Consider the following 25693-nt stretch of genomic DNA (forward strand, 5'->3'; position numbering starts at 1 on the left):
TCATTAGTGATAATCGATCTCCGGCAAGACGTACAAGATATTGAGAGGGGGAAGAACGAAATATTGAGTGAGATGAGAGAGGGACGAGCGAGATTGAGAGGGAAGAGATTGAGAAAGGGGAAGAGTAAGACTGGAAAAGGGAATATCAATATATTGAGGGAAGAGGGAAATGGAGAAAGTGGAAAAAAATTAGATATTGATAAAGAGGGAAGAGATTGAGAGGGAAGTGTTAGATTTAGAGGGAAAAGCAAGATATTGAGAGTGAAGAGAGACTGAGAAAGATCAATATAGAAAGCGCGAGCGAGGAAACCCCCCCCCCACTCCTGGGCGGCTTTTCACACTGTTGTGCACAAGGCCAGACCTTTCACACAGGCTCCAGTAGACATCGGTTTCCCCACCCACATTGTTACACAAGGTGCGAGTTTCGACATAGGTGCCCCAGGAGTTGCACCTTAAATAAAGCCCCCAAGTAAGAGGAAGAGAGGGGGTGGGGGAAAGAAAAAGACAACTGCACATTTGTGGGAATGTACTGAGTTTTTATTATTTTCCCCATCCTTTACTTCAAATTAAAAAAAAACATTCCATACAGAATTGTCAAGTTTAGTTCAGTACCACCCCCCCTCCCATACAAGTAACCCCTCCCCTTGCCCCAGAAGAGACACTGCTCCTCAGAGAACCTACAGAGTTCAGTACAATTTTGTCAATTGGAACTGGCAAGGGCTTCTACCACATGAACTAAAAAGCACTGTAACACAACTCAAACCCTCCACAGCAGAGGCTGAGAGACGGTGGCGCTGGGAGGGCAGCCCGTGGTTTTGACGCTCGGGACCAGAATTATTTTTTTTGTCGAGATAAAAAAAACTGACAAACTCCCAAGCCCCCCTTGCCACCACCAACTCCCACCCCTAAAATCAGGGCTAATTGGGATTCAAGCTCAAGTGCTCCTTCTCTTCCAAAAGCTGAAGACTCCCACCCACCCCACCCCACCCCACCCCACCCCACCCAAAAACAAAAAAACCAAATGTCTGATGTTTATCACCAAAACTCTTAAATCAAGTGCATTTTGTTTGAAATCAAGTATAAAAACGCATTGGAATTATGTCAATTGGTTTAAAGGACGATAGGCGAACAAAACTCAAATTGTCAAGATTGGCAGCGTGTGTTCAGACGAGCCAGTCTCCTGCCAGCTGTCCAGTATGGCAGGGTCTCCAGCCATGGTCCTGGAGAGACAGTACTGTACAGCAAAGCGCACCAGTCCTATTCTCACATGCAGAGCTTTAACTGGAAATTGGACCACTGGATTTACATTTTACATAAAAAAAAAGATTTTACGGAAGGTTGGTTTTAGTAAAACATTAAACGGGCCAGGACATTGTAACCCACCAGGGCTGCAGGAACGTTATACCTTTCGGCCTCCAGTCACAGAGTCAGGAACTGAAATCTGGATGTGTGCGTGTGTGTGTGTGTGTATGCGTTTCACAGTTCAGTTGCAAAATCAAGGATCACAAAACTAAGATTTTATTCATCCATTATGAAACGCTGCCACCTCTTTGTAATAATTAAAACAATTCAGGTTTTCAAACCACTTCCTTGCCTGGAGCAAATGTTGCTAAAAAAACCGGTTCTAGTACCAAACCATCAAGCTAACGAGCGCCAATCAGAGCTGCCAAACACAGAGAGAGGGGAGTAAAAGAGAAAAGATCCTATTCTCCTGCCCTTTCCCCGTGTGTGTGGGTGGGAGGGGGACCCCAAAGAACAGATCATAGGAGATCAATAAACAGTTGCAGAAATTTTAAATCCTAATTCCATAGATGGCTGAGCAAAGTGCGCGAGGGTCATGTCACTTGACAAGAGGGGCAAGATGGGTAAATAGGCCTCCCATCATTAGAAACTACATACAGTGTCTTGGGAGACTAAGAGGGGCTCTACCACATCCCCACACCCGTCCTGTGCCGGGCCCTCCATCTCTCCCCCAGTGCAGTTCTGATTGGTACTCGTTCCTCAGGATGGTCTGATCTGTCCGCGGTGGTGCCGACCCAAACCCCAATCCCCCTCCCCCCTGGTGAAATGTGGAGTGCCGGCCTGGCCCCCCCCGGCCCGGCATTACCGCAGGACTATGGTCCAGTCCGCCCCCACGTTCACCGCCGGCTTGCGGAGCGTGAGCACGGCCGTGTGGGCGTCGAAGTCAAACTCCAGGGGGGACTGGCTGCCATCTGCGGGGGAAGAGGAAGAGGTGAGACACAGATGCACATTACGTTGCTTAAATGCTTCGGCAAACACCGGATCACTCCTGTCACGCCAATAAAGGCCATTTTTGAACTTCTTGAATCTGACAGACTGAGCGAGACCCAGAGACTGACCTGCCGCGTGCAGCGTGACGGCACTGGGTTTCTGAGCGCCCAGGATCACCACCCTCTCCAGCCAAGCTGGGGTGGAGAACTGCCCTTTTGGATCAGCATTCCTGGGGAAAGAGATGAAAGGGGTCAGAGATGGACTGACAGACAACGGGCTGCAGGAGGAAGAGGGCAGGAATTATTGAAATCTAAAAAGGAGGACAGCTAGTTTTTGTACACCGATACACTGCTGTGCCGCACTGGGAACTGGCATTGAAAAAACAGTATTAACCAGGCAATTAATTATTTTTAGCTTGGGATTTCACACTACGGCAAGTCTCTGGATGAAGTGACCAGCGCCCAGTGCCACCCCCTGCTTACTGAGAGGTCAGGGACTGGTTGGCGAAGATGAACTTTCTGTGGATGTACTGGCTGTCCGTCTGGTACTTGAAAGTGTGTCCGTCGTCCACAAAGAGCTCTCCTTCGGCCGTGTTCTGGGGTGAAGAGAGAGAGACTATTAGGACACTAATGATCAGACAGGGATCAAGTGAACTCTTAAAGCAGGGAAGAGTTCAGCTTAAACTATCTGCCCCCTGCAGTCCAGGACAGGGCGCGCAGGGCGAGGCGTCAGTGGGGTACGTACCTGCGGGCTGAGTGCGACGTACAGGGTGTAGGGGTCGTTGGTCATGCAGGAGGACGACCTGCGCACACGGTCTTTCCTGGGGATGATGGAGCCGCCTCTCTGGAACACAGGGATCTGCAGGAAGACGTGGGGGGAGAAAGCCGATGTGAATCAAGTTGGTGATTGGGGTGCTAAGCAGCCCCCCACCCCATCACACGAGAATAAGAGGGTGTGCTGTAGATGGCAACTATTCAGGCACAGACCCAAAATAATTGTTTTCCGTTCTCCTCTTACCGAGCTCATGGTGACCGGGATATAGAGGTTCTGGGCTCCCTTGTGTTTCTGGAATGTGTGGACGTCATACCAGACCTGGGGTGAAGAGAGAGGTCAAAATGGCAGACACACACACACACACACACACACACACACACTTTAGGGATCGGTAAGTTTCACCCAAGACTGCTTGGCGCTGCAGCCCGGCTCTTACCTCTCCCTTCCCTGGCAGGTAGGCGGTCACACTCCTGGACCCTTCCTCGGTGACGGGGTGCACCAGCATGTCCCTGCCTGTGGTTGGACAACAGGAAACAGGAAGAGGGGTTACGTCTACTTCCCGAGCAGGGCCTGTAGCCCGGAGTGATTGTGGAGATCATGGCTCATTTAAACAGACTGGTTTATTTCCATTGACAGTATGTTCCTCTACAGAATACTGTACAATATTGATAGACTGCCCCCACAACCCCCAATGCTCCCATCATTACCCACCTAGAAGGTACTGGTCATCCATGGAAAACGTTGTGGCATCATCAGGATACTCCACCCACAGGGGCCTGGGAGAGAGACGGACGTGGTCAGAGAAAGAAAGAAAGAACGAGATGCTGACATGGGGGTGAGGGGGGGGGGGGCGACTGACCTCATGACGGGATGTCCGGAGAGGTGGGTGCTGTAGAACAGGGTGTACCAGTAGGGCAGCAGGGCATAGCGCTGGCGCAGGGCTTCCCGGATCAGAGCCGTGTTCTCTGACCCGAACAGCCAGGGCTCGCGGCGGGGTGTGTCCAGGTGGGCGTGTGCCCGGATGAAGGGCTGGTACGCCCCTGCCTGGTACCAGCGCACCAGTAGCTCCGTGCTGGGAGACTTGAAGAAGCCGCCCACATCCGCTGGAGAGTGAGAGAGCATTTAAGAGGATTTCAGAATTGCAATGGGTGGCATGGCAGTCTCTCCCTCTCCTGTCTGCATGCCTTCCTCTCTCCTTAAACCTTTCCCCACACAAGCATTGGAAAACTCACCCCCACAGAAGGAGATGCCCACCAGGCCCAGACTCAGACACATGGGCAGGGAGATCTTCAGGTGGTCCCACTCCGCTGCGTTGTCCCCAGTCCACACCGCACCTGCGCAGACACACAGGAGTCGGACGTGCTTTGAACACACAACATGGCGCATCCAGCTCCTTCCACAACACAGTGCTGGGGGCGATGAGGGGGAATCAGGGGGTGCACTCACCGAAGCGCTGGGACCCGGCGAAGAAGGCACGCGTCAGGACGAAGGGCCTCTCCACGCCCCCCGACCGCTGCACCAGCCCCTCCGTGGTGGCCATTTGCTGGGGAGGAGGAAACCAGGGAGCATGAGAGCTGGACAGCAGTGTAGGGCAGCAGGACGGACAAAGGCAGCAGAGAGGGATTGCTCACCACATAGAGGCCGTAGAGGTTGTGCAGGTCGCGGTGCTCCCATGGGCCGTGCAGCGCGTCCTTGTGCATGGTCACCTCGGGCCCGTTGAATACCGAGGGCTCATTCATGTCATTCCAGGTGTACAGGTTGGCCATGGAGCCCTGTGGGGGGGGTTAGACCACCACATGTTAAAAGGAGACCGCTCAAGTTCACGGACCTCGAAAAACTTGACTTTCTGGGAGAGTGGGGGGGAGGGTTGTACATAGTGCGTCTGTACAGACAGTGCACTCACCTCGTACTGGTCGTAGGAGAACATACTGGCCCACCAGGCTCGCATCTCGGGTTTGGTAAAGTCCGGATAGCCAGCGCTTCCTGTTGGGGGGAGCGGTCATCAGACACATTGGCCACTGCACATGGCTGGGACAGAGACAGGGGGCGGGATTGGCGTACCTGGCCAGCACCATCCCTCGTAGTCATTGCCGTCCTTGGTCTTGACGTAGAAGTTTTTGGAGCGGATCTCGTTGTGGATCTTGTAGTTAGTGTCCACCTTGATGTGGGGGTCAACAATGGCCACCATCTGAGGGGGAGAGAGTACATGAGACTGTCTGGCCTCAGGGATTTGGGCTAGTGCTATGCTTTTAAGTAAATACTGTTTTATTGGTGTAAGTATTTTACATATCAATAATAAAAACAAATCAATACAAATTTTAATTCTTAAAATCACTTAATTTTTAAAATCCTTGTGATTTAACAAAATACTAAACTTCAAATAAACAAGTGCACAAAACAACAAAACAAACGTGATTAAAGCAAACTGCTACCAACAAAAAGGTCAAATACATTGAAAATAACTGAAAATGCACTGGACAAAAAAAAAAAAAAAACATCTAGGATGAATCCAAGATCTCTATCGGGGGACAGAACAGTCACAGGTCTGTCTAGGGGGAGACCGTGTCTACAAGGGGACAGCCTTGTGTGTGTGGCTGAGAGGCCGGGGGGTGGTTACCTTGCGCCTCTTGTCCTCCAGGCCCTGCAGCATGTCACGGGGGGTGGGGAACTTGTTGGGGTCCCAGGTGAAGTAGCGCTTGCCATCTGCATGCTCTATGTCCAGCCAGATAACGTCGTAGGGGATGTCGTGCTCATCAAAGCCGGCGTCCACCGCCCGCACGTCGTCCTGGTCATTGTAGTTCCATCGGCACTGGTGATAGGCCAGTGAGAACAGGGGGGGCAGCGCCTGGGTGCCTGGTGGGGAGAATAGGGCAGAGCAGCGGGACACAGAGGGTTAAAAATAAATAAATCTGAAACTACAAAGCAGGGGTGTCCAGCCCTGGTCCTGCAGAGCTACAGTATTGTACCCCTGCTGTACTGGACTGCATCTCTCCAGGACCAGGGCTGCAGACCCTGCTGTACCGGACTGTGTGGTTCCTGTGACAGAGGCGTACTGGTGTGTTGGGGGGTACCTGTGAGCGAGGCGTACTGTGTGAAGACATCGGCGGGCCGTGGGCCCAGCAGCAAGAACACGTCAATGATGCCACTCTCCGAGATCCAGCGCACGTCTGTCTGTGGTGTCTCACTGGCACCCTGAACATAGTCCAGCATCTGCCCAAACACTGTCTGTGAGGTGGAAGGGGGGGGGGGGGAGTATCAGTTCTGTATCCTTTTCTTCTTATCCACACCCCACAGGAAAACAGACCAAAACTGAACAAGGCCCAGGAAAAAACAGATCCCCGGCTCACCTTGCCCGCTGTGTTGGAGCTGATGTCCACCCAGGTCTCGGCCGCGTTGAGCCAGAAGATGCCCATGGTCCTCTGTGGACTGTGGGCCAGCATGACGGGCACGGCGCCGTACAGAGCCATGGGGTTGTAGAGCTCGTACTGGAACACATCCAGATTGTACAGCCGGTACGGGTCTCCTCCACTGGGGGGGCAGGGAGAAGTCAATTAAGACTGCAGCTGCAATAAAAACACTGACACCCCCTCCACTAGGCAGACTCCTGCATCAGCCCTGAGGTTTCAATCCAAGCATCCCTTGCAGGAAAGAGCATTTCAGTCTAGCGCTCATTTATTCATGGATAGAATTAACGGTTTAACCCCACTTGGGGCGAGACTCACTCTGTGGTCTTCAGTTTGAGGTTGTCGGCGTGCTCGGGGATGCCGTACACATTCTCCACGCCAGGAAAGGAGAAGTCCAGGCTGATTGAAGTGGGGCCTGTGGAGAAGGGAGGAGGGGGAAGATCAGAATCTATGAGCATTTCTCTATTTAAAATTGCATTAAATTCCATTTCCACCACCCCAATGCCAATACAGCCCATTACAATTACAATATAAAAGAGAGGAGGGGGGTGGGGAAAAAAAAAAAAAAACTGAAAGCCACGCATTCAGTGCAACGTGTGCTCTCAGCTTACCATTGGGTTTGCTGTCAGTGTGAGTCTTGAATGTCTCCTCCCACATGCCCGGCTGCTCATCATCCTTATCTTTTTCTTGCTCTCCATCCTGGGGGGGTGGGAGGAAAACACATTTGCTTGAAGAGCATATCCATTAACTGACCAGCTCAAACTATTTCTAATTGTTATTATTTTTATTTCTTGGCAGACGCCCTTATCCAGGGTGACTTACAACATAAGTGCAAGAATACAGTTAAGTACAAGGCATTAAACATTACAAATTCAAATTTACATTATACAAAGCAATTCAAAGTATAATACATTGTACAAACTCCAATTTACACAGGTAAGTACAATAAGCGAGGTCATGCATCCTGGTTATGAAGACCGACTTCACATACGGGAGTACACACAGGTGGGACGGATGGATGGGGACACACACCTCTCTCTCCTGGAGCACTGTGGAGACGCACTTACCTTCTCTGCTCCTTCCTTGGCGGGCACGTCAGCTCCCTCTGCCCCTTCACCTGCCAGAGCGTCCTTGGAAGTGTCGCTGTGTCAAACAGAGCGGAGAGCTTTTCAGCAGTGCCACATGGTGCCACTAGGCCGGGACGGAAAGCAGACTGGACTACTGCCCACAACCCCCATAACTCAATCAAGTTCCTACTACCTAGAAAAGGGTTGTGTGTTAGCAGGGTAGTCTAGCCAGTGTCAGGGCACACAGGGCTAAGGGGCACTTCCACAGTCTCCTATGTACAAGGTGAGTTGTCCCCCACCCCCCTAGATCTTACAATGCCACCCAAACTCTGCCTGCTCCTACTCTAGTCTAGACCCCCTTGAAACTGCAGTCTGCCTTCCATCCCTGTGCCTGATGGGAAAATCAGTCAGGGTACATTAGTACACTCACACAAACACACACCATTTCAAACAGCCACAGTGCAGATCGGGCTACAGATTCAGTGGTTACTTCTAGTCTAGTGCTGATCAGGGTAAACATCCATGTCCACATCTAGATCAATATCTAAATCAATGTGTTCTGTTGCAGTTATAAAAAGGCCAAATTAAGCATACAGCTGAGGCAGTTAATGCTATATAACTGGGTGCGCTTCAAAAAGCCTTGCTCCTGGGCTGTCAGAAATGTGTTTGCCTGCAGCATACAATGGGTCCCAGGGCACAACTTCCTGGTCAACTTACGAATCCATTTGTAATTGGAGTTTAAAATTAAAGTAAGGGAAAAGGAGGACAACCCCCCCTTTCCACAATCTTGGATCACTGGGCTCCTCGCAGACCATGTGACAAGCTTCCTTCCAGTCAGTAGCACTGCTGCCCCACCCCTTCTTACAATACAGTATTAACAATATCCCTCCACCTCCCCAGTATCCACCTTCACAGCAGCTCCTTGGCTCCACCCACCAATCAGGGGGGCGGGGCCCCAATGGCCCATCCAATCAGACAAGGCTAGCACTCCCTCAGCCAAGCAGGTTAAAAATCCATAATTTCTCAGGTTATTCTAGAAGTAGAATAAAAGTCACTCAACAGAATTTCACATCCAGCCCATTCTATGTACCAGAATTCAAAGATCAAAAAAAGATGCTGTGACATCACCGGGGTGCTAACTCTGGAGCTGCTTTGCTGGAAGTCAATAGGGGGAAAATAGGAAAGGTAATGAAAAACATTTTTTAAAATAACAAATATTTTATGCATGTTAGAAGGCCCCATCACCCTATTTGTCCACTGTAGCCTACACGGCAGTATCCCAAATAAAATCATGTAAAATAGCAACAGTTCTGGGTGGTGAAAAACCCTATTTCAGAACAATAGGGTGATGGGGCCATCAAATGTAAAAATAATTTAAAAAACATTTTATGCACATGGCTCTTCCGATTTCCCCCAATGACTTCCAGCAAAGCAGCTCCAGTTAGCACTCCTGTGACATCACTGCATATTTTTTGATCTCCGATACATAGAATGAGTTGGACATTCACTCCACAAAATATGCATTTACTTATAGAATAACCTGAGAAAATAAGAATTTTCGGTGGAGTTCCCCTTTAGGTCTGAACAGTCACGTCAACTAATGCCATCTCCCAAATATTTCTACAGGGGCTTGTCTGAACTGCTGAGGAGTTTACTGATCTAAGATTGGCACCAAAACGCTAGTTGTACTTGCTGGCTGTGTGAAGACACGTCAAAGCAAGGTGGGGAAAGCGTTTGGATTATTCAGACCACGTTCTTATTCGGGACTGCCACACACTCACGCACTCAGTCACACAAACATGCCTTCCGAAGGTCGGCTTTCAGGCGCTTGTTGATGAGGTCAAAGGAAATGAGACTTAATTCCAATTGGGAGCCAGGCTTTGACTACAAGGGAGGGAAAGTTTATGAATAACCAAATTGTGCCAAATCAGCCCAGTTCCCAGCCCTGTACCTAGATAATGATACAGCTTGCTTTCGTCCAACTAATTACTTCAGCCAAATGACTTCAGTTAAAAGTTTATTGATCCGGGATTTTTTTTGGTGGGGGGGTCACTATTTTTTTTAAGCAGTTTGGGGGTGTGCGTGCACAATTTGGCATCAGGTGCTTTGAGGTCTCCCACATAAAGGCCAGGGCACGCTTTCTCCAGCTGGACTCCTCAGTGTACTCTGAGCTACTGGTCATGCGTAGTGGTGGGGGGCGCAAAGCATGCTGGGAAAAAACCTGGCCTTGTGCTCTACTAGTCTAAATCAAGCACAACATGAGTTGCAGCCTAGACTGAATACCAGATCTAATTATTCTGCTACAAACACACACCAACACTTAGACACATGCACACAATGCATTACCTAGAGAAAATGCTCTTCATCTTATCCCACATGCTACCAACCGTGCTACTAATTTTATGAGAGAGACTGGGAGGGAGGGGGAAATATGGGGTGGGAACAAGATGGAGGGCAAGGAGGCCAGGAGAAGGGAGGATTGACAAACAAACACAGGAAAAACAAAAAGAGAAAGAAAAAATGAGTTTCAGTAGATGTTCTTCAGACGGAGAGAACAGCACGACCGCAGTTAGGCTGGTAATTGTGACACTGGAGAGTTTAAGGGGGAGAGAAATGAGGGGGTGGGGACTTAGTTTGGACACCCCCAAAATGATATTGCGCCCCCCCCGCTATGTGCTATTGAAGTCTCACAGAAACCACCACACTATGAACTACAGAGCCGGGCTACATTTCAGTGCATATGAAACACACACATGCACTCCTGCCCAGGGAAAGATCATGTCATTACCAATAAGATCAGATAAATAATGCCAGACCACTACAGAACAATTGCAGCATCTTGTATCGTCGTCTTAAGATGCAAGGGGTTTATTCATGCAAGAGGATCTGAGCTACAGACTGACTTTGGACAACCACTGCTCTACACACCGTGGAAAACAGATCAAGGCGCCTGGATGTTGTTCACGTATTACTCAACTCCCCCACTCCCTGCCTCGTCTCTTCCTATCCCTGTCCCCGCCAAGCTCTCCTGCACCTCAGATCATGTCAGGCAAACGCAGCCATTTTAGTTCAGTGCAGTGCAGTGCAGTAGTGTTCAGTCTCATAAAGTTAGTATAGTGGTCCTCGGTCCTGTTCCCGGGGGACCCGATTTGGTGACAGACGGGGAAACTGAACTGAACCCCCCCCCACCGACTCATTAGCTCCCACCCACTCTGGGCTATGCCACATGTCTCTCTCCCTCCCTCTAACTGACTGCTCTGTTTGAAGCGCACAATCATTCTGGCACACAACACTCGCACATAGTGGAATACACTGCCACAGAGTACAACAATAGAGTACACTGGCGTACACACACACACACACACACACACACTACAGCAGGGTCTCCAGCACTGGTCCTGGAGAGACAATACAATACAGCAGAGTAGCCCTATGACAGAGGTAAACCCCCCCTCTTATTGGTCTTCTATGGGAAAACACACTTAGTTTGAAATTGTGTGTCTGGGAATGCAAACCGCATAAGCCGTTACGCACAGTCTACCCGTATACACATTTTCATTTCTGGGCGAGAGAGGGAGGCCAAGTGTTGCATCGAGATGCTAATTTTCCCAGGAAGGGGCAGAAAATACCTTACATACTACAATTGCCAACATTTCCATCTCTTCACTTTAATAAAATCTACGGATGACCAGGCTCATGGCTGGGAGTCCAAGTTCTGATTGGCGTGGGCAGAGAGCGGGTTGACAAGGGTCAGGAGCCACCACTGACCAGGGCAGAAAGAGGCGACAGGCCCGCGCTCTCACTGGGAGCTGGAGGGCGAGAGCACAGACCCGACCCTGGACTGGACAGAGTGTCCGAGCCTGGGGCAACAGTCGTCTCCTAGGGGTGAGAGGAGGCTTGCTTACAGCGCTGCACTGGACTGTACTGGATTGTACAGGGCTAACGTGTGCTACGACCTGCAGTGCTCTCTATCCCAGTGGTTCCCAACCCTGGTCCTGGAGGGCCCCTACCCTTCTGGTTTTTGTTCCAGCTGAGCTCTCAATTACTTAATTGAAGCCTTAATTGAAGTAATTTCCTAAATCAAAACCTTTAAAATTAAATTTTCAACAGTAGGGGTTTTAAGTAAAGTATAAAATTGTATAAAATAAATTTTTATTACACAGTTTAAAAAGTCATATCTAAGCAGATTACTCCAATTAAGTAATTGAGAGCTCAACTGGAACAAAAACCAGCAGCATAGGGGGTCCACCAGGACCGGTGTTGGGAACCCCCGTTCTATCCCATAGTGCTGCGCTGTGCCACGCTGCAGAGCGCTGTGCTGGGCTGTACTCACGTGTCCTTGCGCTCGCGCAGGTGCTCGAAGACCAGCAGGCCGCGGGAGTTGACGCTGAGAAGGAGCTGCGGCCCCTCCATGACATCCAGCCGGAAGGGCCGGGCGCTGACAATCACCCGCTGCCCCGGCGGGCCCAGGGCCAGGACCGCACCATTCTCGTCCCGGGACACCATGGACAGCCTGCAAGGACAGAGAAACACAGCCACACTTTTAATTATATATATATATATATATATATATATATTAAAAAAAAAAAAATTAAAACTCCCTACCAATAAACCACGTCAGTGCCATGCCATACACACATGCATCAAATGAAACCCCTCACACAGTACCATGCTGTACCTGCACGAACACACTTTGGTTCATTTGTTTGCATTTCATTCATTACATAGGCCTAGCTATTAGCTACATTTTAAAGAAATGTTAAAACATTATCGTTATCTTCTAAATCTGGTACCTGGGAAGGATTTCCATCTGGAGTTAAAGTGGTAAACATGGAGGCCAGAATTATTACGTCTATTTTTCATACAAATGTGATTTCCAAGCACTTCACCGAGAAACGAGGAACAGATTAATGGCTGGTTTCAGACTCTCCTCCAACAACAACACTGTGTAGTACATGACTAGAGCCAATTTGTGTCTGTGAAGTGGGCAGGTTATTTAATTTGCTTATTTCCATGTACATTTGTCACAACTAGGGCAGGCAGCAATGTCCAGATCTGAGCAGGGACAGGGTGAAGGCTGAATCTGGAAACAAACTGGTGCACTTTACACAGACCAGTGCGCCCTCACTAGAGAGGCCCAGGTGCAGGACTCACTCACCAAGCAGTGCAGAGAAAGGTACCTCAGTTAAATCAGTGGGATCGCCTTCAAATTGGATTGTGCGCTTCTGTTCAATAAGACATACAGGGGTGTAGTCATGGAACGAGCCCCCACCGACCCCGGGGACTCCAGGGCGGGTGGGCAGGTGGTTGTGGGGGTGTATACTCACGGGCGGGTGGGTGGATCGCTGATCAGGACGTCCGGCACCTCATATCTTGGCTTCAGGGGCTTGAGCTCGTTGATCTTGATGCGGGTCATATTCCCCTGTAGCCCGTAGAGCTCCAGCAGCAGGTGCACCTGAGAGCAGTTACAAATAAATGAGGGCTAATTCACACTAGAGGTGTGCATTATTCAGAATGGTTCGGTTGGGGAAGAGTGTGAACAACAAATTTCGATTGGCAAACTAACCGAAGAGACCCAAAGTGGTGGTCTCAGACCATTTGGCAAAATAACCGAGTTCGGTTAGCTTGAAAAACTTGAATGTGAACACGGGAAGGTCTTGGTTCTTTGGCAAATCAGGAAACGAACTGCATATTTCACCTATCTGGAAATAACATGTAGTGTTGACTGCATAGCAGTACCAGCAAGTAAAAAAATAACATGCGCATTTATATGCATTTGTTCATTTAGGCTACTTATTGTTAATGATAACTACAACTGAATATTAGGATATATTCATCAATGGTTTTACACAAAGGCATGTCATTTTTATTAATGGAATAAAATACAAGTAGTGTTAGCATGAATAGATTGAGCGTACAATTTGATCTAAATATGCCACGTAGGAGCGAGTCATTTTTCATTCATTTCACAGCTTATTTGTACTTTTGTTTGTGTAACAAATTGCTGTAAACAAAACTTGTTGAATACACCCCATTATGTTTAATGCATCATACAGAGGAGGAGAGAGGTGTTACCTTGTTGATGTCATTGATGAGCTGCAGGGAGAGGCGGCTGTCAGTCAGCTGCAGAGTGTCCAGCAGGGCTCTGTAAGGGGACTGGCCTGGCTGCACCGCCCTCTGACGCCTGCGGAGGTGTACGCACACACAGACCCGTTGGCATAATGCACAACAACCGTGACCAACCCACAAAGCATGCTCAAAACAAGACAATCTTAAGCCAACTTATCGTATGCTTAATTAAGACTTCAGGGAAATGGTTTGGGGGGGGGAAATAAATGCAGGGACTGTGGGAGACCGGGGAGCTCACTTGCAGAAGGCGCTCTGGTCACAGGTCTTGAAGTTGCTCCGATCCACAGCCTGGGCCAGGGCCAGACAGAGGGCAAGCCACGCCAGGAAGAGACACCCCATCCTGAGGGAGAGGGAGAGGAAGTGTGACTGGAGAGACGGTACAGCAGGATCTCCAGTCCCAAGATCTACAGTATGGTACAGCACTCCAGTTCAAGTCAGAAGCTATGATGCTAGTAATTTTGACTGAGGTAATGGTCAGTTGCATTGATATTTGTGTGGAGCATCTCCTATATCACTCATTTATTTTTAGGCTGGGCTGTTTGCCACCCTGCTGTATTACCTCCCGGAGTCCCCCAGGGCCAAACTCCAACACTAATGAGCTTCCAATAGTGCACAACCATCCCCCTAACCTCTCTGAATATCTTCATAACCCCATTGAGACAACGGTGAGTGATGCAATTCCCCGCAATGTAGTCCACATTAGACACTACTCGTGTAATTTGTGTTCCTGTGCCCTGGACACGTCTGTCAACACTAATTAGCCATGCCAAATCAAGCTTTCTGAACTGAATTTTGTTGATACAGATTAAGTCTGGGCTCAGTCCCTAAGGGATCAGTGCAACCCAACAAAAAATATAACTAGTGAGAAGCACAGAAATGGTGAAAAGGACGCTTGACACCTGCAGCTGCGGATGAAGACGCGCAGAGCCGGATGCGTTTATTATACACGTCACCGGCGCTGCTGTACCATAACAAGATTAAAAACAAGAACTAAAAACATGCCGATTTCAAAAGCACTTCTACCCCCCCCGAATAAATACACAGGCAAGCAAGCAATCCATCCATCAGCCAACAACGGAAATGCGTTTTCCGGAGAGAAAAATAACAACTTACATAACTTGCCTCTACGCAGCCAGACACAAACAGCCAAAATAGAGATTTATATTAAATGTATCGTACTGGAAAGCAAACATTTGAGAACACAGGCAGCCTGTCTCGGTTCTTATCTACCGCAGCCCGATCTTGAATGCGACTGAAGATAATGTTACGGTGCAGCCGCCGTCCTTAGCGCCGATTAATGATTGATTCGACCAAGACGTGGGAATCGCCAATAATATCCTGTTCCTCCATTCAAAACATATGCATGCTTCCGTGCAGGCTTATAAACGTCACACTTTATTTAATCGCCAGTTCAGCGACGGGATGCGTGTGGGATAAATAAACACGAAGATAAATGCCGCTTGCTAATCTCCTCTGAAGAAATCACTAGAACTCTTTACCTCTCCGTGAAAGCCGCCATCTTGATTCAGCTCTGACCTTTGGCCTCGCCCCGTTCCTCTTTTGTCACCGCTCACGCCGACACGTCAGCCTCCTCTGATTGGTCCACACGGAGTCGAGCCCGCCCACCGAGCCACTCGCGGTCGGGGGGACGTCAACGTCGTGATGATTACGTTACACTGTATTGTGTCGTACTGTAGTAAAAACCCATTTAAATACTAATAGGCAGCTGTTACGTCACTGGGCCGTCGTGGCAAAAGCGCACTGGATCCACGAAAAAACAATGGAATCACGGAAGGAGAATGTCCTTATATTTGATTTAAAGCGTCCATGATTGAAAACGAACCAGAAACTCACTAAACATTATAGTTTGCCATTGTCTAATGTCTTTACGCCGGGCAAGGGTGATGCATTTGACAGCTTTGAAGAATTCCACACTGCTGCTACAATTATTATTGCTGTATTATTATCATTAGACAATCCTGTAAAATTGTTTAAAGAGTTGTGGCTGGAATTGGTAGTTAATTGTTTTAATTGGTTATAATAGAAGTAGAAGTCCTTATCCAGGGCAACTTACAATTGTTTCAATCACGTTATTTTTACATACAATTACTTCTCCTCAAAGCAAGCTTTCTCCTCAAATGGCAAACCTTTTATGGCTGGAGTGCCCAAAGTCTGGTTTGTTTACCTTGCTAATGATAAATTAGGGATGTAAACGTTTATACAGGGGCTAAGCGGCAATTTTTATGAACAGTATTTATATTTATTTTTGTTGTAATTAAGTTATTAAGCAAAAATGCCAAGAAAATAAACCGCAATTAACAATACAAAATAATCAAAAAGCTATGGACAGACAGAACCATCCCACCCAACCTCCCCCCCATATCCTTGTGCAGCTCCAGTCTGCTAATGGGACTTGTGCTGCTGAATATGAAGCTCAATGAAGTGAGGCAACAAGAACATTTTTACCAAAAAGATGATAAATATGCAGGTTCAATTTTTGCTCACAGATTATTTACATATTTTAAAAAGCAATAGCACTTCACTAGCTCGATCATTTCTGGATTATGTCCCTTTTTATTTTGGACAATGAGAATCTTTAATCCTCATTCATTCTCATTCATGCTTAATTGTATATTGTGGAACACTTTTCCAACGCATGTCACAACATTAAAGTGCATCTTACAATGAATACATAACTTAAATGTTGCAGTATTGTTAAAGTGCAGTCAAATGCATGAATCACATTTCTACACTAATTCAGTTTGAGGATTATAATGCTAAAGTTCATTAAAACAACATTAAAACCACAATGCATTGCACTGCAGCAGAGGGACTCGTGGTTGGGGACATCACACACGTACACTCCTCGCTTGCTTTCTTTCACACAGCTCTCACAGCGAGTCCAACACAAAGTCCCACAGATCCCCCCATTGCCCTGCCATGACAATACAAGAAGTTTCTTTATTTGGTTGCATTAGTAACCCTTCGATACTGTCATTACCAGTATACCTTTTACTTCAAATTTAATATCTATTGCTTTTACATTTTCTAAAAATAAATAAAGCTGGTAATAGATTGATAGACACTTGTGTGGCACTGATTTTTATAGAAATAAATAATGCATGCCTTTGATTTGTACATTTGTGCATACTATTTGTTTTCATGGTAGATTGATACAATCTACCATGAAAAAAAATAGTATGCACAAATGTACAAATCAAAGGCATACTTTATTTTATATTTTGAGAATTGACAGTTTTATTTTGCCAAATTCATGAACTTTCAAAATGGTGTGTTAAAAGAATGTTAAATATGAAAGAGTGTATCTATTTCTCCATTTGATACAGGAGATAACGGAAAACAAAATGCTTATTTCCCATGTGTTCAATAATCATGTCCATTGCTGACCACAATTAATCACAACAGGACAGACTTACATTTTTTGTCATCTTCCTCCCAGTCCCTGAGTGGTACACAGCAGAATAAATGGCATCATAACATTAAGATTTCGTGCATGCAGCGCAGATTTCCACAGTTCTGCACAGATTTCTGGAATAGCAACAAGAACTCGACCCAAAACACGAATATTCAGAAAATTATTTTAGGGCGATGCCACCATTGACAAATACAGTGACTGTTTTTCTGAAGTGTCAATTGAGGAGCGGGCTGGCAACCTATATGGCTCTGCGTGCCACTCTGGCCACAAGTGCCATAGGTTCACCATCCCTGCCATAGGAGATAATTTAAATCAAGCTATCGGATTAACTGAATCCAGCTGATCAGATGATTAGCCTGAATTAGTTAAACCAGGTATGAGGAATGGCTTCACACTGCAAACTTGTATCATTTATCATTGCACCTCCTGTCCCAGGAAAAAGTCACACAAGGCCACTCACTCACAAACACCCACCCAGATACACACTCTCAAGCACAGTCCCACATAGACACCCCCCAAACACACAGCCTCACACATATAGCCTACAGTCACACACCCAGACACACCACACACCAATAAAAAAACACAGATTCCCAACTAATCAAAACCTTGGAAGGCTTTACTGTATTTCCCCAGTGTAAGAAAATAGTACAACAGAATACAATCTCAGAAAAAAAAAAACTAAACAAAAAAACAAGCAACACGAATGCAAAACGACAACAGTCACCCTTCTGACTGGTGAGGGGGGCCGATAAAAGAGTTCCTGGCTGATAGAGAGAGCCGAGGCCTTCAGCAATCAGTACACGACAGCAGCTGGGCGATGGGATGTTACACAGCGTGGACAGTCGCTGTTGGTAGCAGTGGCTCAGATGACTTTGGGCACGGGCACACACTAGCAGAGACAGACAGACTGAGACACACACAGACTGACTGACACACACACACTCTTCTGTACTGCCAGTCACAAGTACACTTTCCGGTCCAGATGAGGGACCATTTGAGAACGCTCAAACACACATGCCTCTTCTCCATGGCCAAAATCACCAGGCTGGCCAGAGCCACTGACATAGGACGCTGAGTGGGAGAACCGAGGAGTGAGGCTGAAAGAGAGGGGAGCGAGGGCGTATCTGGGGCAGCGGGTGAGGAAGGGAGCTGATGAGGGAGCGAGAGAACAAGGGAGGGAGGGAGTGAATGTGCAAGTGGGGAAGCGAGCGGGAGAGTGGGTGAGCGAGAGAGAGAGGAGGGAGTGAGTGAGAGATTCAGCCAATGAGAGAGAGAGTCAGTGTGGGTGCTAGGGAGTGTGTGCATGAGCGAGCCAGCCTCAATTCTGACATTCGCTTTTTGTAATGAATTTAGGCCTTATTATACCACCACTAACACTAGACCACACTGCCAAACACTGGCTCCATATCTGTGAATAAGGCTGTTAATTAACTAATTAGGGGCTCAAGGTGTGGGGGGCCGAGAGAAAGGGACGTGTACAGCGCCATCTTGTGAAACTCCTTGAGAATTATTTTCACAATTCCAATCCCAATGACATAATAACCCTAATAATGATCATAAAAAACAGACCAGGTGCCCCATTGAAAAAGCTGGCACGTGTCTGGCTCTGGGGGAGTCCAGCTTAGAAAGGGTGGGGATTCTCTTTAATAAGAATGGGTGAGAATTAAAAAAACTAAACAAAATGATTCAATCGAAAACAACAGTCACATTTTCTTGTCCCGGAGGGGCATAGTCTCTGTCTGCAGGTTGTCATCGTGTCACAGTTGGGAACCGCTGGGGTCGGACAGGTCTTTGGCGAGAGTTGATCTGCTGCCACACGGTTCCTCGGACCCTCAGGTGCTGGTGGTGCCGGCTAGGTGGGTCTGCGGTTGTGTGACACCTCTCGGCCTGGTGTTCCAGGGGGAACATGTACAGCCACCTGTCTGTCTGTGTGTCTTTGCATCTGTCAGTCAGTGTGTGTGTGTGTGTGTGTGTGTGTGTCATCTGTCTGTCATTCTGTGTGTGTCTCTTTGTCCGTCTGTGTGCGTGTGTCTTTTTGTCTGTCTGTGTGCGTGCATGTCTCTTTGTCTGTCGTTCTGTGTGTGTGTGTGAATGTCTCTTTGTTTGTCATTCTGTGTGTGGGTCTGTCTGTTGGTCTGCGTGCTTGAGCCATGTTTCACAGCTGTTGGCGCTCAGATCTGGAAGCGCCAGCACTGGTGGCCGAGCCGGTCGATGTTCTTGTGCAGCACACTGTAGAGGGGGGCCAGGTACTTGGTGGGGTCCCCGTCGCGGGAAAAGTCCCGGTAAAAGAGCCCCTTCTCTGGGCTGAAGGTGAACTTCTGGGGGAGGGGGCTGTTGCCACGGACGTAGTCCCACACGGCCAGAAGCAGCAGCCGGACCTCGAAGGGCGCCAGGAAGGGGAAGATCTCGTGGACATTGGCCAGGGCCGGGGGCAGCAACTGGCCCTCGCCCATGCAGGCCACCAGCTGGCAGGAGGCATGGAGGTGCCAGGGGGAGTCCCGGGCGTGGGGCTCCCGGGAGGCCTCCCAGTGGGCCAGCAGGGTGGCCAGCAGCCCACGCAGGACCACAGAGCAGTAGCAGAGGGCGGGGCGGCCGGAGGCCACCAGGCGCAGCAGGGGGAAGAGGAGGGGGTTGGCCTCGAAGTGGCGCCGCACGTGGATGTCCCGCTCCACTGTGGTCCGGGCATGCTCCTCAGGGGGCCAGGCCAGCTCGCTGTTGGCCACGTCAGGGCACACACCCTCCACCAGCGTCACCGCCACCACCTTGGCCGCCTCAGGGTTGATGGGTGGCGGCTCCTCACCCCCAGGCTCGGCCTGGGTGTAGCGCCCCCCCGCACAGCAGCGCACTGCCACCCCCAGCAGCGTCTGCAGGTTGGCTAGCACCCGGGCAGCGGCGGGGGGCGGGGTGGCAGGAGGTGGTTGCGGCCCCTCCCCGATCACGCCAGCGTGGAAAACTGACCACACGCCGCCCGAGAAGTTGACCGTGGTGCCGAACTTGCGGTTGGTCTCCAGTAGGGAGCAGGACGAGGAGGAGGAGGAGGTGGAGGAGAAATGGGCGTCTGAGGGCCAGGGGGGGCAGCCGCCATCCTCCCGCCCTCCACCACCAAACAGAGGTGCGTGTCCGCGGTGCAGCCCCCCCTCCACCAGCTGCTGCAACACGGCTTTCAGGGTGAGCGGGGAGAAGGCTGCCAGGCGGGAGAGGAGACGCACCGAGCAGCTCACCGCCGCCTCCCGCACCACCTCCCTCTCTGCCTCACCCTCGCCCTCGCCCTCCCAGCGCAGAGCTAGGAAGAAGTGTGCCACGGCAGCGCGGGTGATGTTCAGCAGGTGGGCCGGCCGCACCGCCCTGGGCAGCTGGCTGGCGGCAAGGAGCTGGGCGGCGGCCTGGGAGACAGACGGGTCGCTGTGCAGGAGCAGGGGGCTAAAGTCCTGCAGGTGCTTGGAGACGGCTGCCCCGACCTGGGCCGCCATGGATGCCGGGCCCCCTCCACCCGCTGCTCCCTCATCCTCCTGGCTCTGCACCACGGTGGCCAGGTTGAGCAGCAACTGGGCCAGCTCAGTGGGGGCCAGGCTCTGGGTGTGGATTTGGGCAGCGCAGCGCTGTACGGCGGCGGGCAGCAGGCCAGGCAGAGAGACAGAGAGCAGACTGTGCAACTGGGCGGCCAGGGCCAGCTCCTCGGGGACCCGCGCCAGGCTCAGCAGGTGGCAAAGGGCCTCGGTGGCCACACTGGGGCCGCAGTACACCGCCAGCAGGCTGAGCAGCTGGTGCAGCCACAGGTGGCGCTTCCTCTCCAGCCGCAGTGTCTCGACACACAGCTCCCGCACGTGGGGCCGCAGCGCATCCAGGAAGGGCACGGCCCGGGGGGGGGAGGGGGAGGAGGAGGCGTGAGGGGGGCCGTGGTGGTGGTGGTGGTGATGGTGGTGGCGGGGGCCAGGGGCGAGCTGCTGGGGGTTGGGGGTATCGTCGTCACCGTCAGCCCGGTTGTACACCAGTTTCTGCAGGTGCAGGAGTAGCAGCTGCACCACACGGTCGCAGGCCTCCCTGGCGCCCTCGGGCACTGCTGCCGGCCCCTGCGCAGCCATAATGACGGAGGCAGGCATGGCGGTGTTGACCAGGAACTGCAGCACCCGCAGCGCGCCGGCCGAGCTCTGACACACCAGGTGCACCACCAGGCTGGTCATGTTGTCCAGCTCCTCGCGTGGCAGGCCGGACAGCAGTGCCTGCAGCTGGCCCAGCACGGGTGGCCGCAGGGAGTCCACCAGGTCCCCGGACACTGCCCCCAGCAAGGCCGGGGGGGAGAGGGCAGCCAGCTGCAGCAGGAAGGGCACAGCGGCCTTGCGCTGGGGCTCACGAGGGCCAGAGAGACTCCCGTGGAACATGGTCAGCAGCTCCTGCCGGATGGAGTCCGAGTGGCGCGAGGCCAGGTGCCCCAGGATTCCCACCACCGACCCGATCTTGGGAACCCGGCCCACCTTGTCCGACAAGGGGGGCGTGGCGCCAGCGGAGGGGGCCTGGCCGACCTCTGAGTGCTGGGCGTGGGCGCAGAAGTCCTTGAGGCCACAGGAGAGCACGCGGCTGATGATGGTGTTGGGGAAGGAGGAACCGATGTGGGCCACCACCCAATCGAAGTGCGGCGAGTGCTGCACCGAGGTATCCAGCAGGGCGTCCACGCAGGCGTCCGGGCAGCTGCCGATCAGCGCCGCCAGGCACTGCGCGTAGCTCTCCATCAGCGAGCGGGTGGCCGAGCAGCCCATCCACAGCTGCAGCAGCTCGTTCAGGCTGGCCGCGTGGGGGACGCCCAGGTGGCCCGAGTACTTGCTGCTCAGTTGGCCCATCAGGTCAATGGCCCAGGCCGAGACCAGGGGCGCCCAGGCCGAGGGGTTGAGCCGGATGAACTCGGACAGGACGCCGTGGATCTCCTGGATGACGTCTTCCAAGCCCAGGGAGACGCTCATGCCACCTCTTCCGCCCCTTCCCCCACCTCCTCCACCTCCTCCTCCTCCTCCTCTTCCGCCCTCCCGCTCCCTCTCCCTCTCTCGCTCCCCCTCCAGCTCCTGAAGGTAGGCGGCCACATGCTCGTCGTACACCCCCCGCAGGTGCTCCAGCACGGCCCCCCGGCAGGCGGGCACGCGGCGCAGCAGCCGCAGGGCGCTCTTGGCATGGTCACGTGCACTAAGCTTGCGGCCCTGCGTCTGGTCCACCCCGCTCAGGAACGCCTTGATCTCCAGGGCCAGCTCCTGGGGGCTGGGGGGTGCGAAAGGGGGAAGGAAGGGAGAGAGGGAGAGAGGGAGAGGGAGAGGGGGGGAGAAAGAGGAAGGACAGGAGATGGGTGGGTGAGAGTGTGGACAGAGGGAAAGAAAGGGCAGAGAGAGGGAGGGAAAGAGGCAAGGAGATGCAGAAGACAGAGATGGATGAAAGGGAGATGGGAAAACGACAGGAAGGAAAATTATTTATCCATATTGTTCTGGAATTCAAGAACGGCAAGACATTGTACACAACTAAAACAAAACAAACAAAAAACACTACTTTGCAACACATACGACTACTACTACTGATAATAATATTAAATCTTAATTATTTTAAAATTAAGGATTGGCATTGTTGTACAGATTGCGATGATATTCTTAAATCAGACACACGCCCGTTTCATAATCAGTGCAGATGACGTCACCCTACCAGCTAGATATTCTTTATATATATATATATATATATATATATATATTAATAATCCCTGTAATATTTCGTTTGTTTGTGTTTTGAGAGGCGATAACTTAAAAAAAAAACCAATACAAACATCCTTTTCTACAGAGCTACATCAGTTTCGGGTTTGAATGTGAAGACTTTGCTTGGACTATTTTAAATGATAATCACAAGTACCTGATGGTGTTGGTGTGTAGCTGCTGTGGGGACTGCATCGCTGACAGCGGCACTCCTTCGAAAACAGCGGACATCATTCAAAAGTCTCCCTCAAAAATAGGCTTAAAACACTTCCCCCGGCCAGTTCCGCACACAAAAGGCCGGGATGTCGTGTATATTCATGGATCCGTACGGGTCCGACTCCACTGAATTGCTCCCTGCGAGCTTTATTTTGTTTAGCTGGGTGTTTCGTGCTACTTCTGAGTTTCTCCTCAACACTACTACGGTCCCACACCGTAATGCGTCCGACTGGCAAACAAAGCACGCAGGCCGGCCAGAGGTCCCCTCGGCTGCCAGGTGGCCCTGGAGTGGAACCAACTCTGGATCGGGCCAGGAATCGAACACACTAATCCGTTCTAGACAACTTTTCAATTTAGATTCGATTTCGAATTGTTGTGTTGCTTATGTCGTCACTTTATGGTTCATAGTAAATGTATCATATTTCTTGTCTTAGCGTCAGACGATGCTAGCCAAGCATTTTATTTTCAGTTTCAATTGAATCAGTCAAGCTATTTTATGTAACGGGTGAGCATTAGCCATTCTAAAGAGTCTATATATAGAGAAAGGATCTTCGGTACCAGTAGTGAAGCGCACTATACAATGTAAAATGTATGTCGGTATGTGCGCACCACCGAGCTGCAGGGGTCGCTCCAGTGAAACACCCCTCCTTTAATCCTATCTATATGTCGACTCTCGATGGTGACGTCAGGGCTGTATAAAAGGTGTGCGCCCCTGCAGCTCAGTCTCTTGTTGTCTGGCTTGGCGGTGTGTGTGGCTGCAGCCCTGGGTGAGTTGTGGTCTTGTGCTGGTTATGTGGAAATAGTCTTGTATTGGTAACGTCCACTGTGGGCATTGCGTTCTTCCTCTTGGAGGATCCCTAAGCCCTGCATTTTTATGCAAGAATTAAGTCGTGATCGCTTTTAGGACGCATGCTCTCCCACACACGTTTGTTAACGACTTGTAGCTGTGCGCCCTGACGCATCTCGCCCTTCTTCAGCGCCTTGAATATCAGACGATTACGAGCAACTGGGTGCTGGAGAAGCTGCGGCCCAACATCCCCCCCTGCTGTCGGTGTCCGACTGGGCCATAGATTCTTTTTTTTCCAAGCATCTTTATGCAATTGCAATGTGCTTTCCGCCTCTTTATTGCGGATTGTTTTGTGTATGCAATGTAAAGCGTCGGTATCCTCCCTTCTTGGCATGCATGTGGTTCTCAGTGCTCATGTGTGTAATGTACGGAGGTACAGGAACGCCAGTGCTATGTCTTCGGTGCCAGCGTTCTCCCATACGCTGGTTCTATCCTCAATCGCTGGTACAAGACTTGCTGCTATTCCTACTTTTTTTTGCTACTGTCGAAACCTTGGCAAGCTGCTTCTAATGTCCTGTTCTCTTCCTGTTGCAGGGCCGGTGTCTGGAGCCACAATGGCGCCCGCCCCTCGTTGCAGGTATGTTTGTGTGTGGGTTAGACTTATTTAGAAGCATTTTCTGTCTTACTCCAGTGCCTTGGTGATATTTCTGCTCCCATGCAGTGGGGGGCACCTCTGTTATATTGGCACATGTGTGGCTGGCAGTGCCCATGTGTGTAATCAAGCAGAGGAACAGCAGCAGCGGGCAGTGTTTGGGGGCTGGCACCAGGTGTGGCTTGTCTGGTTTGTTCTTCCCCCCTTCCAGTCGCTGGCACAGCACTACCATGCCAGGCTTGCTAGAATTAGACTTGCATGCACTGTCCCCCCTGCACAGTGTCTAGCTCTTTGTGGTAGTGTTGTAGAGACTGACCCCCTCCTAACGTAGTTTTTATAGATTAATGCAAGTCCTTGGTCTCTCTAGAAAAATGTAACTACTAATTTTAAAAAAATCTTTACCTAGTTTGCTTTAATCTAGTAATTTTGTTTCATTTGTAAGACTACAACACAAAATTCATGAAATGGAACTGTATTGAGTCAAAGGCTTGAATTTTTTTTTTTTTTTTTTTTTTGTTTCTCTTCTCTTGGCAGGCTTTTTTGTGACCAGACCCTCCCAGCCTGATCTTGTGGATTGCCTTGGCTCTCCCCACAGTCAGGGAGGGCCTCCGTTGCCAGCAGGGTCACCCTCTACCTCCCCATAAACCTAATGATTCAAGGCAATGTATTCAAGTGATGTTGGTATTCAGTTGATGTTTTACTTCAGTTGTGTAACTCGAACTAGGAGTAAAATCCAGGAAACTGACCCCTACTGGACTGTTTTCCACGGACCAGGGCTGGACACCCTTATTGTTGGTCAGAAAAGTAACCCCTTTTGCTAGGCATTTCTGGGGTCACCCCATTATCATATTATAGGACCCTAGTAAAGCAACCAAAGAACTGCATTTTTAGGAGCTTATAACACTGAATTGTATCAACATTACTTGTAGAAGTGTTGCTTGTATTGTGTAGGGTTATTCTCTGGCAGATGCCCTTGTCCAGGGTGATTGACTTGCTAGACCATTATAAGAATTGCAATGCATGGATACAATTAAACTTGTACATCCTGGCTCAATGAGGTAAGTGATCTCCCATAATGTAATGGGTAACCATGAATGTGGACACTGACCAATGGAAGTTGGTTACAGCAACTCCTGTGTGGCTTGGACCCGTCCACTCCAGGTTGTGGTGCTGGCTGGTCTTGAAGTGATGTACAATATGACTTGTAAATTGGAAAAATTAAAACTCTTTAAACTGGTCTCTGGTCTCTTCTGTGTAGTTGGCATGGGTGTAG

At 50.1% G+C, this 25693-nt stretch overlaps 2 protein-coding genes, 1 long non-coding RNA gene and 1 other non-coding gene across 7 annotated transcripts; 2 read left to right on the forward strand and 2 right to left on the reverse strand.

The window, feature by feature from the left end:
* Positions 1-515: 515 nt before the first annotated feature.
* On the reverse strand, positions 516-15238 carry ganabb (glucosidase II alpha subunit b). Of its 4 annotated transcripts, none has more exons than XM_066718875.1 (25): positions 15106-15238; positions 13845-13946; positions 13553-13661; positions 12805-12932; positions 11811-11990; positions 9824-9889; positions 7478-7553; positions 7022-7109; positions 6729-6825; positions 6354-6534; positions 6078-6231; positions 5624-5859; positions 5068-5194; positions 4910-4989; positions 4638-4778; positions 4453-4549; positions 4239-4340; positions 3866-4109; positions 3718-3782; positions 3443-3519; positions 3250-3324; positions 2977-3090; positions 2715-2827; positions 2361-2461; positions 516-2213 (listed from the first exon to the last, which is right to left on the reverse strand). In XM_066718875.1, the coding sequence occupies exons 1-25, from the start codon at positions 15123-15125 to the stop codon at positions 2104-2106; spliced, it is 2883 nt and encodes a 960-aa protein (XP_066574972.1). In that variant the 5' UTR covers positions 15126-15238; the 3' UTR covers positions 516-2103. The 4 variants fall into 4 exon arrangements, with proteins under 4 accessions (XP_066574972.1, XP_066574973.1, XP_066574974.1 ...); XM_066718876.1 differs by lacking the exon at positions 15106-15238 and adding an exon at positions 14786-15042; XM_066718877.1 differs by lacking the exon at positions 15106-15238 and adding an exon at positions 14720-15041.
* Positions 15239-17640: 2402 nt separating this feature from the next.
* ints5 (integrator complex subunit 5) lies at positions 17641-23569 on the reverse strand. The gene is made up of 2 exons (XM_066718879.1): positions 22923-23569; positions 17641-22289 (listed from the first exon to the last, which is right to left on the reverse strand). Exons 1-2 carry the CDS (start codon positions 22997-22999, stop codon positions 19217-19219), a joined length of 3150 nt encoding a protein of 1049 aa, XP_066574976.1. The 5' UTR covers positions 23000-23569; the 3' UTR covers positions 17641-19216.
* Positions 23570-23645: 76 nt separating this feature from the next.
* LOC136764655 (uncharacterized) lies at positions 23646-25657 on the forward strand. Its single transcript, XR_010821222.1, has 3 exons — positions 23646-23748; positions 24363-24405; positions 24955-25657. It is a non-coding gene; the product is annotated as an uncharacterized LOC136764655 (long non-coding RNA).
* On the forward strand, positions 24147-24280 carry LOC136765520 (small nucleolar RNA SNORA57). The gene has a single exon (XR_010821707.1). It is a non-coding gene; the product is annotated as a small nucleolar RNA SNORA57 (small nucleolar RNA).
* Positions 25658-25693: the final 36 nt, after the last annotated feature.

Source organism: Amia ocellicauda, chromosome 12, assembly GCF_036373705.1.
Source record: "Amia ocellicauda isolate fAmiCal2 chromosome 12, fAmiCal2.hap1, whole genome shotgun sequence".
Classification (NCBI taxonomy): Eukaryota; Metazoa; Chordata; class Actinopteri; order Amiiformes; family Amiidae; genus Amia; species Amia ocellicauda.